At 37.2% G+C, this 15,943-nt stretch overlaps 1 protein-coding gene across 3 annotated transcripts in view; it reads right to left on the reverse strand.

Moving 5' to 3' along the window:
- The window catches only part of FBXL7 (F-box and leucine rich repeat protein 7), a 397,560-nt gene that overhangs the window by 266,640 nt on the left and 114,977 nt on the right, over positions 1 to 15,943 (reverse strand). For all 3 annotated transcript variants that reach the window (XM_058564318.1, XM_058564315.1, XM_058564316.1), the window contains exon 2: positions 15,362 to 15,451. In XM_058564318.1, coding sequence (XP_058420301.1) covers positions 15,362 to 15,451 — 90 coding nt within the window. The remainder of the gene's footprint in view (positions 1 to 15,361; positions 15,452 to 15,943) is intronic.

A 15,943-nucleotide genomic window follows, 5' to 3' on the forward strand; every position in this document is an offset into this window, starting at 1 on the left:
ATGCTCTCTGCCCCACTCCTCTCACTTCTAAAGTGGCTACAATCATGGAAGCTGCCTCATTGGTTCTGGAGTTAAATGAGTTAATACATGTAACACCCACGCTTAGAACGGTGCCTGGCACATAGTAAGCAATGTAGAATGGTTAGCAGTTACTATCTTTTATGCCTTTCAGCAGTTATAAAGATATGCTCCTTGCTATTGAAAGAATTAGAGACAAGTGTCTATTCTGCTCTCCTTTCCCTCTGTCACCTGCTAGATGATTCTGTCTTCTGTCATTGCTTTATTAAGCTTTCTTTGACATGCTTTCCACTTCACTTCCTTACATAACTTCAAACAACATGCCTTTGTGTTGTTTTCTGCTTTTTCATTCTTGTCTGTCTCAGCTCATTTGTGATGTTCCGCCTATTGATACTACTCCTAAAGATTTAGTATTACTTTCCCCTTGACTCTGTACCTGTCTTTATCCCTTTTATGTGGACTTTAAAATCTGAGCTCATAAGAGATCCATTCACACTGGGTCCAATTTCTGCTCTTTGGAAACGGTCTCGATTATACGATCAGAATTTCATTTTTTATGTTTTTATTTTGTAACCTTTCCCATCATTACTTTTTCCAACTTCTCAGAGACAAAACTATCAGCAAAGAATGTCTGAATTCATCAGATTCTCTCTGTTAGCAGAATACGAATAAAAGCATTTGAAGAGCTGAATGGCCCATCACTCATATCTTTTCTCTCTAAGATATAAGGCTGTGTCATTCATACGTTCAATACTTGCAAAACAAACTATTTCTGCTTCTTTCTCCTTTTATAATGAAAATGCACTATTTCTAATTTCAAATACATGGATTACTGATTTAGTATGTCACATATAATTTTTATATTGTATTTCTCCTGATTATTTCTATTAGATCTGTTACTTTCAAAAAATAAAAGTATATTTCATCTCACCAAGTTTAAAGACATCAAAACTGAAAATCATAAAGGATATGCTGCTATACATCTGCTATATAATGCAAGAAAAATCACTGCAGAATTCCAATTAGTAGCCACACATTCAAAGAAAAGTTCTTAATCTAACTTCAAAAGACTGGAAAATGAATGAATATGTTTTGAGTGAAAAGAAAACATTTATAGCCTACATATTAATTTTTAAATGATTCCTTATTTTTTCTAACATTTTTTAGAATGTTTTTCTAACATTTGCCAACCACAAATTGGCCCCTGCCACTGTGAGCAAGAAGTCTTGCATGGTTAATGCAACCAGACAAGACTTTATTCTAAAATGCAAATACTAAAGATATGACAAATAAGTACTGACAAGATTTTACGACAAAGCAGCATATCAGGAACTTTAATGGACTATTGAAAAAATTACTAGATCCAGGTCCTCAGCTGTCGCATATTAAATGAGCAAAGAAGAATGAGTTTGACCTCCAGTTCAGTCTAAGAAACCCAGCACATGTTGTCACAGGTGTTCTTTTCCATAAGGAGAGTCCAGGGCACCCAAGGGAGACACAAAGAGACCGTGTTCTAGGCAGGGTGATTCTCAATCTAGGAGTCGGAAAGGACTGATATTTTTTCAAATTTCCAATGCATATGAATACTTCGTGCAATGCAACAAAAATGGAGAGAAAAATAAATGTTAAAAAAAAACCAGACACACAAAATACAAGCCCATTGCTCATCCTTTTGGATGTTGTGACATGTTAGGTTGCTATAAGGAATCTAATCTTATCACTCTCAATTTCTGTGTTTACCTTGATATAGACAAATAGTTAACAGACTATCACTGACCACAATTTGATTATTACTCTTCTATCATAAGCTACTAGAAAAAAAATGTGGCCGAGAATGGGTCAGAACCACCCTAGTCCCAAGCACTGTATTTCTTACCAGGCCCACAACTGATTTCTAAAGGGCTGCCCACACTGCCCATTCCCGGGGTCACAGAGCAGCCAGAGCAGGTCTGTCTCTGCTCAAAGTCCTCACGGGCTCCTCCATGCTGTTAGAATAAATCTATAACATGAATGCAGCCTAGAAGGTCCTATAAGAACTGGCCCTGCCTCCTTTTCCAGCATCACCTCTTCTCTCCTCTGTCACTGGATTGCAAATACACATAGGCCATCGCTCAGAAAAGCCCTAAGCTCCCTCCAGTTCAAGAGCTTTCCCACATGTTGATCCCTTTTCATGGAATCCTGCAGCACTCATCCAGCCTATAGAATAAAAACAGCTGCAAATATATCAACATTCATCCCATGGATTGGTGGAGTCAATGCTCCCTACCGTCAAATCTGGGTGGCTTTGTGACTGCTGTGACTCACAGAATATGGCAGAAGTGTGCCAATTTCTGAACCCAGGCCTTAAGAAACTGGCAGCTTCCACTTTCTGTCTCTCGAAAAACTCTTTCTGGAACCCTGAGCGACCATGTAAGGAGTCCAGTTACTCTGAAACTGTCTTGCTAGAGTGGCCACCTGTAGGTTCTCTAGACAGTCCAGCCATTCCAGGCAAGATTCAGACACACATCATTGACCGTCAGGACCAGCCTATCCACCAGCTGAATACCACTAGTGACCTCAGTCCATTCCACATGGAGCAGAAGAATCACAGGTAAGCCCCGCCCAAATTTCTGATTGAAAAAAAATCAAATAATTGAATTTTTGGTGATATCACATTCAACAAAATTCCAAAAACAACTGGTCAAAGAGATATTTTCAGCCCTTAACAAAGAATCAACTTGAATCTTCTATAAATTACCTCTTCAATAAGGAAAGTTGGATAATATTGGAAAGCACAAAAAATAAAAATAATCTGTAATTCCACCACTCAGTGATAACAATTGATAACATCTTGAAATATGTTCCCTCAATCCATTTCCTCTTCAAATATAATTCTATGCACAATTAGGATCACACAGGAAATGCTGCTTCATAATTTGCATTTTTTTTTTTTTTTTTTTTTTTTTTTTTGTGAGGAGATCAGCCCTGAGCCAACATCCGCCAAACCTCCTCTTTTTTTTTTGCTGAGGAAGACGGCCCCGGGCCAACATCCGTGCCCATCCTCCTCCACTCCACATGGGACGCCGCCACAGCATGGCCTACCAAGCAGTGCGTCGGTGCGCGCCCGGGATCCGAACCAGCGAACCCCGGGCCGCCGCAGCGGAGCGCGCGCACCCAACCGCTTGCGCCACCGGGCCGGCCCCCATAATTTGCATTTTTCATAAGTATTTTCCCACATCATTAAACACTGGGGTTCACTAACATGTTTTTAATAGATAAACAAGACTTTGACATCCAGATGTCTCGATAAAATATTTTACCATTTTTACATTATAAAAATTAAGAAGCATATTCTACAAATAAAATTCAGGTTTTTAAGGTAATTTCCTAGTGTGAAATTCCTAGGTCTTAACATGCACACATTTTTTTAAGGCTCTCCATTCACATCTATCAGCATTTCCTGGTTGTGAGAAATAATACAAGAAGTTTGAGAAATAAACATACTACATCCCTACTTAAAGATTAACAACACACAGTAACACATCAAAAGCTCTGAGAAATTCAGCAATAAAAAAGAAACCTGTGTTGAACTTTGCTTAATGGAAAGACAAACATATTTGACAATAGAAAGATCTTTCTCTACCCACTAAAGCTGGTATGTGCTGGTGGTCTACTTTAGCTTTATGGCACTGTTGTTTTTATGCTTTGAAAGGTTCTTCTACCTCAGGATCATAAAATAATTCATTTATATTTAATTTGAACATTTAAATCTTTCATCCATCAAGAATTTATTTTGGCATTAGGAACACATTAGGTCCTTTTCTGTTAAATAAGAAGCTGATATTCCCATTAGGATGTATTGGCAAGGCTTATCTCCCTTATCCATTTATAATGCCATCTTTCTCATACCCTAAATTCCCATATATAACTAAGTCTACCTTGAGCTCTCTGTTCCATTACACCAAGCTCTACCATACAAAACTTCTTAAATATTTCTAAATGTATAATATATTTTCATAATACTAAGGAAATATTACTCTCATTACTCATTTCCAAAATTTTCCTGGATATCTTCATATGTACATGTATTCATTCAACAAATGCGTTCAACATAGATGAGTAATTCAACATACATAATGTTATACATGTATAATTAAGTGAATTCAATGTCCACACGTGGTAGGTACTTATAGATGTTGGATTTATTCTACCAGGCAAAGAAAGTAGAATTTGGTTGAGTTTCAAAATTAAAATCTTACTGGGATTTCCATGATAATTATGTTGAATTCATTTAGAGGAGACTTTTCCATACAAAGTTTTCCTGCCCTAGAACAAGGCAAAATATGGAACTTACATAAAGTGACTGTGATTAAGCTGATGAAATTAAACCAGCTAATATGCACCAGGACTCAGACTGTATATAATTTTTAAATTTAATCCTCACAACCAACACTTGAAGTAGAAATATTATTATTCCTGGTTTACAGAGATAAAAATTAAAGCTAAGTAACTTGTGTCTCACATATATGGGGAGTAAAAAAAATCACAAAATTTTTGTTTCACAGCTTTTCTCTCCTCTCATTCTGATTAAATGAAGAGTTCAACCTCCTACTTCATTTTTCAAATGCATCCATTGACCAGAATTTAGCTCTTTGTAAATCTCTGAGATTGGAGGAATTCATTTCCCAATCTCTGTCCTGACCAGTTCCAATCCAGCTAAAGAAAACATAAGAACTTTATAGCTTTCCAGTTTCTAGGAAATAGAATACAGCTTGCAAAAGATATTCTGAGGTCAACGTTGGTTCTAGGATAATTCTTAAAAAAAAAGAAAGAACACTATTATTTTCTCCTTTAGAAATGCATTTTCTAACGTTTTCTTCATAACAAATCAGTGAACCAAAAAAAAACCTGAACACAGCTATAAACTGGCCAATTCAGTCATATTTTGCGCCAATAAAATGAAACTTACTTCTTTAATTTCATCAGTTAAAGAACCACAGGCTCTAATTTGGTACTTTGAGATATCAATAAATGAAGAACTGAAACAATTCAATGGATTGAGGTTAGAAGAGATTAAAAAGGGATTTAATAAAACTAAATTGGTGAGGGGGAAAGAATATTTTTCCTCTGCCTTTAAAATTCAGGTACGAAGGCTGAATAGCCCTAGAATTCTAGACTTCTAAGTTTATCTCATTTGGTGATCTAAAATGTTAAAAAATTTCCTGAGAGAAACTGGTTCTTTACAGAGCTAGTATTCACAGACAACTTAACAAACCTTCTTTTGGTTTAAAAATGTTAAAACAAATGAAAACATAGAAACTAGAAATATCTTCTCTTCCATCTTTCTTCCAACTTGTCTATTCTGCTTAAAGAAGTTGTTTGTTACCTTAACTCAAAAGGCAACTAAAAGCAGATGGGTGGCAAATATTCCCGTGATGTGCCTCAAGTTTCCCTAAGCAACAGCATCATTCTCTGTTCTAAAAAGTAACTATATCTCTCATAGATCACCTTGGTTTTACATAGCTTTTGAGGTCACAGTTTTTATGACTATAGTTGGAAAAGTTAATCAAGAGATGTATTCCTTCTTAAAATGTTAAAGAAGAACCCATTCATTCAATAAACATTTACTAAATGTTTATTGTATGTCAAATACTGTGGTAGCCACTGCGTATAAAGAGCTGGATAAAATACAGTTCCTTCCTCCAAGGAGTCCAAGCAAGTGCAGGAATGACACCATGAAGGTATCATTTGAAAGCATACACAAAGCTCTTATGTAGGCGGTATCTTGAGTGAGCTGTAGCCTATTACTTGTGACTGCTACAGATCACCCATGTCTGGGTATATCTGGAGATCTGATGGGAAAGGCCCAACAGAAGTTTATGTTTGTTTTCTGAGTAGTAGAAAGTTTTAGTGGCAAATGAAACTTCATACTATAAATAAATGAAACTTCATACTGTGTCTATGACTATAAGTACACAATATTATAAATTGATAAAATCCATGTGTACTGGTACCTTAAAAAATATATTTTCTCCAGCTCTAACTTTACTAAAAGTGAGCCCACAGCACCAGGAACTCTTCCCTTGGCACCCAGATTTATGTTTTGAATATATTTCTCCATTAAAAAGACCCAGATTCTTTGTGGCTCAATTGATTCTGTGTCTTGGGCAGAAAAAAAATAAAGGAGTGAATCTGAAACATTCTTTTGTGGCCAGAAAGCAAGGGTGATTTGACAGCATGAAGGACAGTGCTGGAAGGAGAAAGGAGAGGCTCAAAGGTTATCCACAGAAGTTGCACAAAGTCGAGCATCAAAAAGAGAATAATAATTATTAATAATTGGAACAATGTGAGCTTGTAATTAGACTCAAAAGAGAAATGTTAATATAAATTGTATAAGCTATATAAAATACTGTTATAGACAACAGAAGATAAGCATAATAGAATGCTTAAATTTGTGCTAATTGTAATAGTAAGGGATTGTTAATTGACGGATTCTTCAGAAGTTGGTTTAGTTGTCTCTGTGTAACTAAGGAGATTACTAAAAAGGCAAGGCAACAATCTCAAAATTCAGCCCTTCACTGATTTCCACAGGAAATCCACTCCCATCAAGCATTTTATGAGTTAAGCAGAGATTGACTGAAGATTTTCAGGGACACAGGAAGGCATCACCCTGGGAGCCACTACCCCCCCAAGATGTTGGAACATCTCACAGCTCCATCCATCTCCTCCTTCACTTTCCTGGATACTCTCTGTCTCTCTCTTTCCTTTGCAGCTCAGAATCTCTCTGCAGAGAGAATCTCTCTGTGCAAAGAAATCTGGTTTTCTGCAACCCACATATACAAAAACTCACATACTCAAACACAGGCAGTTATTTAGAAGAACAAAAGTCCTTCAGCGTACCAGGTAACCCATCCCACCTTGGAAGGCAATATCAGCTTTAAACAGCAGAAAGCGTATTAGTAACATTTATAATTATTAACTGTGTTACAATCTGCTTCCACAGACCGTACTCCTTCTAACAATTCTTCAATCCTCTCTTAATGATGATAAATAAGTTCTAAATTGCTTGTGTATATCCCCTCCATAATGTAGATTTTCTACATTTCTACAGTATGTAGGACGTAAAGGAACACCCTTTACAACTGAACTGCTCTTCTCTCCTTATTTGGGAACCAGCCCTAACAGGCTTGGAAGTCAGGGACTTCCTGAGGAAGCTAGTCTATCCTCAGGAAGTCCTTTCCTAGTCAAAGAGGAAGTAAACAGACATGTTAACCTGATTTTCAAGGTCAGACTGTGTCCATGACTGTCAAGGGCAAATATTTCCAGTGTCAGGTTATTTGTACTAAATGTTGGTCCCCAACCTCCTCCATATTCCTTCTTTGCCTTAGATGAGCTCAGAAGCTGGCCCTTTAGTAAACCTTCCGAATAACCCAAAGAAAGGTGCTGAGTGCAGAGTGCCATAGAATATTAGCCCACCTGTCACTGACATCTCCAACTACGTGGGATCCATCCAAAACACAGTACAAAGAATGTGCAGTCACTCCATAACCAAAAGTTGTAGTAAAGACTGGATGTTCAAAACAGTGTGTGAACCTATTCAATGTTGCCAGGGAGGGGTCTGTTTAGATGCTTCCACTTTTTCTGACATGAACCCAGATGGATTTTTCCAAACTCCTCACAGCCTTACACATCATGCTACATCTTCCTCTTCAGTCTTCCACCTTCTACTCACACAGCAAAGAACCAAGTCCCAGGCTGCCATGATGTCTTTCCCAACTCCTCCAAATCATGCTTCTCTCTCTTCCTCTCCAACTACAGCACTTCTTCAGATCACCTGTTGGGACACAATCCTATACCAGTCCAAATGACCATTTAACTGTTTCATAAGTGTTTATTTTCCCCAGTAATTGCTAAGGTTCTGGAAGCAGTGGATCTTGCCATAAAATCAACTTCCTTAGGGAACCAAATAGCTAACAGCGATATTGCAAAGGATGCTTAAGACAAAAGAGAAGGATGGGGATGCAGCAACTGCAGGTGGATGCTCCACCTAAACCCACTAAATTCAATCCAAAATTAGTTTTGAAAATTCTTCAGGAAGAAGAAAACACATCTGAGGGTGGGGATCATTCTCTGAGCTACCGGTTTGTGACTGACATACATTTTGAACCCCCTATAGGAGCCTAAACAAATGCATTTGAACCTAGATTACATCCTTTAATAAATTCCCATTGAATTAAATTACTGATTTAAAATACTGATAAGGTACCTTAGGAATGATCCAAGCCTTCATAACAAATACACTTAGCTGTACTTAGATGAACCAGAATGTCTATGGCTGAAATACAGGGATTATTTATTGAGCACTTTCTTGCAAATGACAAAATGTAGGTGAAAGAAATAAACATAGAATAATTTTGCACATGGGATTAGAATATTGAAGATTTAATTTTTTCTCTCTCTCAACTCTACATAAAGGCACTGGGAGACTCTGGATGTCTCAATTAAGTATTACTTTAAGATGTCCTTAAAAAAAACAGACACACACACATACAGAAACCTAATTTCCTTCTGAGACTATTAAATGACATTTTTGCCATTCTGGATGATTCATTTTGAAGATAATTCCCTCAAGAAATTAAACTTAGTTCTTGAGTCTGAGATGGTCTGTAGGATTTCATTGTACATTTCTAGGCTTATATAACAATTTTGTGGCTACCAAACTGATGAACTTTCCACCACTTAAACTAATGCTCAGATATAAATTTGACTTCTTTATTAAATCGGGCACACTGAATCTACAATATGCTCAAATTGCCAGATGTAATTGGTGCAGTTTTTCAAAAGTCACCTGACTTACAATTAGGCAGTAGCTTAAACAATATAGGAAATTTGGTCAGGAAGTAGTAAGTTGCTAGTTTAATTACCAAAACACATTAAGCTTCAACAGCTAAAGCTTTGCAAAGCTTTCCTAAATGATCCTGAAATTCTCAGATAGTTAAGTTTAAAATTTATTTTTTAAAGACAAAACAAATCTTTATAATAATCAGTCATTACCTTCCTCATACACAGGGTAAAAGCTCCTAACATCACATTTCTGATTTCAGAATCTCTCCCTTTCCATAAGATCCCCCACCCAACCTTTCAAATTGGATAGATGACATTTTATAACTATTTTTAAAAAGATTTCTTCAGTGTCAATTTCTTTCTCCAGTTCTTTACTTTTTTATTCTTTTTCCTATGTTATTTATGTTTTTACCCTATTTTCTCTTGTGTCATAGATTGAGTTTCATTCAACTATAATAGACTGCTTCAAGGTACAATTCCAGTCTTCCAAGGCACTTGTTCTGAGAATGATATCTTCCACTTGTGTGTAATTCCAATTAAAGAATAATTCCATGGCTCAGTTTTAAATGGAAAAGAAGCAACATAACCATTCAGTACTTTTATATTACATACCCTGTATCATGCTTAACTTAAAGATCAATTTCAAACCCTAAGTCTGTCTGGTATAGTACATTAAGGGCACAGATACAATAACCTGCAAACTAACCCTTCAACAGTTTAGTATAAAAGTAGCTTGGAATATTGACTTTAGCTTTCTATAACTAAGGATTTAAAGTCAATTTCTAGACTATACATGGACCATGAAAGTGTTTCCATGTACAATATTGGCAATCAAGACAGATTACAAGTTCGAATTTGAAAAGGTACTTCTTGTAAGTACTTTCAAAATATACTTTGATATAAACTTATAAAAATTATTAGTATGAAATTCTCAGTAATTTTGCATGACAATTACAAAAGAAGCATTAAGAATAACTCTTAGTCAGAACTCAGGGCTCCTAGCCTATGTTTGCCACTTACTAATTTTACATGACTTTGGGCCACACTGATTCTTTCCCAGTCTCCCTGCTTTCATCTGCCAAATGAAAACATTTATGCCTACTTCTCAAGAGAAGTGTGATGATGAAACAAAGTTGAATGCAATAACACTCATGAAAACACTAGGAAGAGCCTGAAAAAAAGAAGTGTCCCAAAAATCTTTGTTGAATTTGTTAGAGAGTCAAAAAGGCTTTTGGGAATGGAATCCACCTTGAGTTAAAAACATCATCTTTCTCTTCCTGAATGATTCATGTGAATTTTGTTTGAGGAGTACACTCAAGAAGTAGAAAGAAGATAGCATAAGGAAGACAAAGAGAATAAAAACAAAGCCAGATGCCTGAGCATTTTCAAAATAGCTCTATTTAGAATTGGTCTAATTTGGGCACTGAAAACATGAGAACCCATGATTGTATAAATAAACTGGTGATTTTAGGTTCCATGGAAATAATATCACCACAAATTCTTCATAAATCAAGTCATTTCATGTGGCTCAAATGAAGTATTTTAAATGAACTCCTTGCAGGGAGTTAATTAAATGAGCAATTTCACAAAGTAATATTAAGCGAATTTATTGACAGGGTACCTTAAAATTACGAGTTGACTTAAAAGTAGTGTTTCCATCTCCAGGTAAGAAGCTGACCTACTCAAGTAGGCTGAGACCCATGTGAAGCAGATCCTCTCCTCCCACTGGACCATGGATCTGTTTGGGCTCAACAACCTTTCTCAAACTCTTCTAAACAGTCTGCCTCAGCTCTGCAACCAGCTCAAAATAGGTAGCCAGGGATCAGGTGAACAAAAGAGAATTAAGTAGGTTCGTGCTCAGAAGGCCATAGTTTTTTAAAGGTTATGTGTTTTCTAATTTGACTACCTCTCACCAAAAAAATACTGTGTCAGACGCCTGCTTGATAATTTATTAGGTGTGGAATCTTGAGCAAATTTCTTCATTTTTCTGTGCCACAAGTATTTCTTTTTGTAAAATGAGTATACTCAGAATATTGCCAAAGCCTTTTGTAGCTCTAAAAATCCTATGATTCCATGGTTGTCTGCCTTGAAAACCAACATTTATAAACAGCCATCACACCTATATATTGTGTCGTCAGTGAGTTCAGTGTCTGAACTTGAATATGTTTAAAGAGCAGCTGGATGAATTACATTTGGCCTTTGAAGTAACTGCTTCACCTTCCTCCAGCTCTAGAGAAGGCTGAGCTGTTGAGATGCCACCTCTGAAGCCACATCCTTATACCCTCCGTTCTGTGAAAGAAGCCCAAGCTCAGCTTACTATTTCTAGGATGCTTCTTCATCATCTAACCCAATATGGCTGATTCTGCTCAATGCTGGCTGCTGTGTACTCTATTCTAGCCATGGGCTGGATGTGACTTGCATAGCTGAAGGTCAAAGGCCATTCTTTCCAGTACAAGAGAGAACACCCCGTGGATGAGAAAGACTTAAAACAGTGGAAGAGAAAATAGTAACACAAGTGGAAAGAATTAAGCTGTGGCTTAAGATGTTGGAATGCAAATTTTGTTAGGAAAAATGGAAAGTTTCCAGCTTTCTACACTTGAACCCTAACCCCCTACAGTGTCAGGGAATCAGGAACTTAAACTGTCACAAGAAATAGAATGTACTTTAATGAAAGCCTATACCACTTATCAAGGAGAAAGCACTGGAGGCTGCCAATTCCTTAAAAGGGGTGCATGAGACTTTGGAACAGAACACTACCATCAGGTCAAAAATACCATTGTCTCTTGATTTAAAACCAAATGGTATCCCCATCTGTGCCCACCTTGCCTAAGGGAATAGCCTTATGACCCAAAGCGGTTTAGTTGGAACATTAGATAGACAGTAGGGACATAAGTCGTTAGCAAAGATATAGACTTGCTGGAGTGAAAAAATGCGATACCTCAACCATTAGGGTTGGGTGCTAGATACTTAAAATTTGAGCTGAGGTTAGAGACTATCCAGGAAAAGCCAAAAATAAAAAAATGTTTGGGAAACCTGCAGGTCTATAATCTCTCATGTCTTCCAGAGGTTCATGGGAGAATAGGTACTATGATGAGTCAACTCTGACTGGGTATCACGTGCTGGGCTATGAACACTACCAGTCCAAGGACTCATTATGATGGCTTTCAAGCCAATTCTGGCCCCAAGACCAGGGCATCTCAGAGAAGCTTTCATCTGGCAGCTCTGTACTTTGTACTGGCCAAGACTCACCCTCTCACCAGGTCTTCTGGCTGCTGTTCATGACCTCCCCTCAGAGTCGGGAGGCAGCATTTGCAAAGAATAGTTTGTAATGATTTAGATACCAGTCTGAAGGTCCTACAAAAGCAGCAGATCCCCAAACACCCTTTTTCACGTGTACAATTCAATGATTTTTAGTAAATTTACTGAGCTGTGCACTGCCACCACAATCCAATTTTAGAACATTGTCATCTCCCTAGTAAGATCCCTCATGTCTGTTTACAGTTAATCCCCATTCCTAATGCCAGCCCCAGGTTAAGTGTATATTATGGGGTGCCCTTCCTGATCCTTCCCTCAACTCCTATGTTCTCAGTTTATTTGCCAACATACATTGCGCAAAGCGGTTATCTACACGTTTCCTAGTAAAAAACAATGCCTGTGCCACTAGACACCTTGTGGAGCTGGACACAAACACACACACATACACATACACAAACACACACACATATACATCACCACCAACAACAACCTTCCCCATCCAGCCCATCAGGGAGAAGTCCGACACTGCTGCAAAATGCTTCCAACCCGGCTATTATAGGTATGGCCAGTTTTCAAAGGCTGCAGGAAAATTGACGCTATCCTTCACGATAGATATCATTTTTAGGAATCAGTATCTCGCGAACTTTTAAACTGAGGATCCAGCTTGTGCTTCTTGAAGATGATATTGATGAATTCAGAGTTGAAAAATCATAAGAGCATTAAGGAACTGAAGAAAATAACCATAATTAAACAGCTTCTGGAAAGCCAGTTATACCACTCATCCAAGATTTTCTTAACATCGAAGGTTAAACATAGTTCTAGAAAACAGTGGGAAGAGCATCACAAAAGCGTTTTTAAATTTGTTACTCTGTAGCATGGGTAAGAAATCGCTGTAGGCCTTCTGTTTCTTTGGTAGGTGTTGCATACGGTGGTTACCTAGGTGTTTTCTGGTGGGAGGAAATGGATGCCATGAGATGAGTCCACCCTGTGGAGGTCAGAGAATGTGACACCCTAGTGGTTCATCCTGAGAGGTGGACCTGGGCTCTGTCACTTGTGCAGTGAGAAAATTAGCTGGTATTGTGCTTCCATCTTGAAAAAACGGCTGATAATATGAGACCAGTTATGCAGCAAACATCCCTGAAATACATCTTAATGTAACCAATACTTACACCTAATTTATTTTTTAATATTTTTAATTTTCATTGATTACAACAGTAGCACAAATGGACTCATACAAATAGCAAAACAACATTTTCTTTTTTAATTTTTCAGATATGCAAAAAATAGGATAGCATCTTTCATAGAGATTGGGTTCTTCCACTTAAGAGCTGGAAAAAAATTCCATACTAATTTAGCCCTGTTGCGAAAAATACTGTTGCATATGAACAGCACATTTTCCCATCTTTCTCTCTTGACTTTTACCCTCAGAATGATAGAAAATGCATTGTGACAAAAATGTATAAAACATTGGCTGGGTCTACACCAAAAGAATCTTCCTAAGAAAAAAACAAAATAAAACGAAAATTTTAAATCCCTATAGAGTTTTTTTTTTGTTGAAGCATGAAAAGCAGACCTTTTTAAATGCATGAAGTCCCACAGTCCCTTCTCGCAACCCTTGCAACAGACCTCATATAGTTTTGTATTTTCCATTTTTAAAAAGGAGCAAAAAATAATATGAGGACTTCAATCTAGATAGGGAAACACAGAGGGATTATTTAACACACTTTAAACCTTTTATTTTCACAGCCACTCAAATTAGACAAATGACTGTGACAAGAATGACTGTAAAATAAAGGTGGAAAGAAGTGATAATCTTGCAAAACAGAGATTTTTCATTAGAGAACATCATAAATAAATTAAATTGAAGTGATTTCCACTCTGGTTCCTAAGAATGGAAGCTGCAAAAGCAAATGTCCAGAATCGATTTACAGGATCTGCACTTTACCTTAACTGAATTTCAAGAATGGTCTAATGCCCATATTTGAATTAAGAGGCAGAAAATTAAGACTGGATTGCTACCTGGTGATTCGCTGCACCGAGGAGAACAGCCCAGTGTTTGCCTTATAATGTTGGTAAAACAACACTAAGGCATTAAACACAAGGGAATATAACCCAGTTGTAAAAGATACTTATACATCAGTCTGCGGATAATTAAGCCAGAGAAGATAATTCTGTGCTATTTGAAACACACTAAGTCAAAGAATACCCAAAGAGAAGATATACCCAGCAGAGGTAAACTATCATCATTAAGCATAAATTGTAATGCGGATCAAGAGCAATCAAACAGCTGAGATGACCAACATCACGCCATGAATATGCTTCTCCATATTATAAGCAGCAGAAATTAAGCCTTCAAAACAAAGATTAGAAATGTTCTTCCACAACACCCCGTGTACTTTAGAAAAGTAGGCTCTATACAATGTCATGAAAATCAGCTGATACCTCACAAAGAGTTTTTCTTTATAAATGGCATTGATGTCTAACACTGGACCTTCATTCAACAATTAGTTTAGAAAGAACTCTTCTTCAGAAAGGAAGTCACCTAATCATGTTTAACATTAAAAGGAGCTGATTCCATAATTTAGTCAACTTTCCACTAAATAACTACCACAGAAACAAGTATTTCCACATTCAAACAAGTAAGTGATAACTCAAAAGCTTCCCAACTATTGGCAAGCAGTTGAATTCCAACATGCATTACTACACACAGTGAAATTCTTTATCCAGAATATCAATGCAACCAATCTTTATCTTGATAGGCAGGACTTTTCACTTACTCTTTAAATAATCAAACAAAACTCTTTCCCCACTCCCAAATATCAGCAATTAGTTCAAATTCTACAAATCACGTGACTGTGACCTTCCCACTGTCAAAACCCTGAATTCTAGGTGTGCCTATTTTGAAAGTTCTTGCAGGAACTTCCAACTTCAGCACAAGGATTTTACAGTCATAATGTTTTCCATTCTAAAAAACAAGATATATAATATCATAAAGGCCTCCCAAAAGTCAGCCTATTACACTTTCACAAAATAACAGCATTTGCCTTAGAATTGAGACACATAAATCCCATCGAAACAACTTCAGTGGACAGCGACAGTGGTGCAACAAACAAGAAACTTGGGAGACTCTTTGCCTTCTCACTTTCAAGAATCTCATATGCTCCCACTCAGGAGAACAGAACTGAGACTCACACACTTTATTTGTCTTCAAAAATAGCCAGCACTGTGAAGAGAGGGCAAGAGATAATAAAGACCAGATGCCTACCTTCACTGGTAGCCACATTCTTCTGGGCTTGGGTCGGCGTATGATCTGTACTTGAACTCACGTCGGATGAGATGCTTGAGCTGCCTTTGCCTAAGAAAACAGGAATGAGCAGCTTCTGAGTTTTGTAATTTCAGAACCGGACCATGCCTTTCACTCTGTCCCCTAACAAGCTCTATCTATCACTTGTTTCCAAGAAAGGAGCCATAATACCAAGAACGGAATTTATTAGGTTTCTTGCCTTATGCATTAAATATCTTTTGGGAACTATCTGACCCATGTGAGAGTAGAACTAAGGCCCTATCATAACATGGCTTGACTATAAACTCAGACAAGACGATACAACATGGACAAATATGATAACATAATCTCATTTTGGCAAATATGTGAATAAAAAAGTACATGTGGGAAACACATCCACAGTATTAATTTTTTATTTGCAACTATAAACTATATTTCCCAGTAAAGGACAAAAGCAAATCTAAGAATGAGGCATTATCTGAGGAGCAAGAGCCTTCTGGCTCCAAACAGCTGTATCACCTTAAAAAACAAATTCCCTGTTTTGATACGTTCTTCTTTAAAAAA

The sequence above is a fragment of the Diceros bicornis genome, chromosome 20, assembly GCF_020826845.1.
Source record: "Diceros bicornis minor isolate mBicDic1 chromosome 20, mDicBic1.mat.cur, whole genome shotgun sequence".
Classification (NCBI taxonomy): domain Eukaryota; kingdom Metazoa; phylum Chordata; class Mammalia; order Perissodactyla; family Rhinocerotidae; genus Diceros; species Diceros bicornis.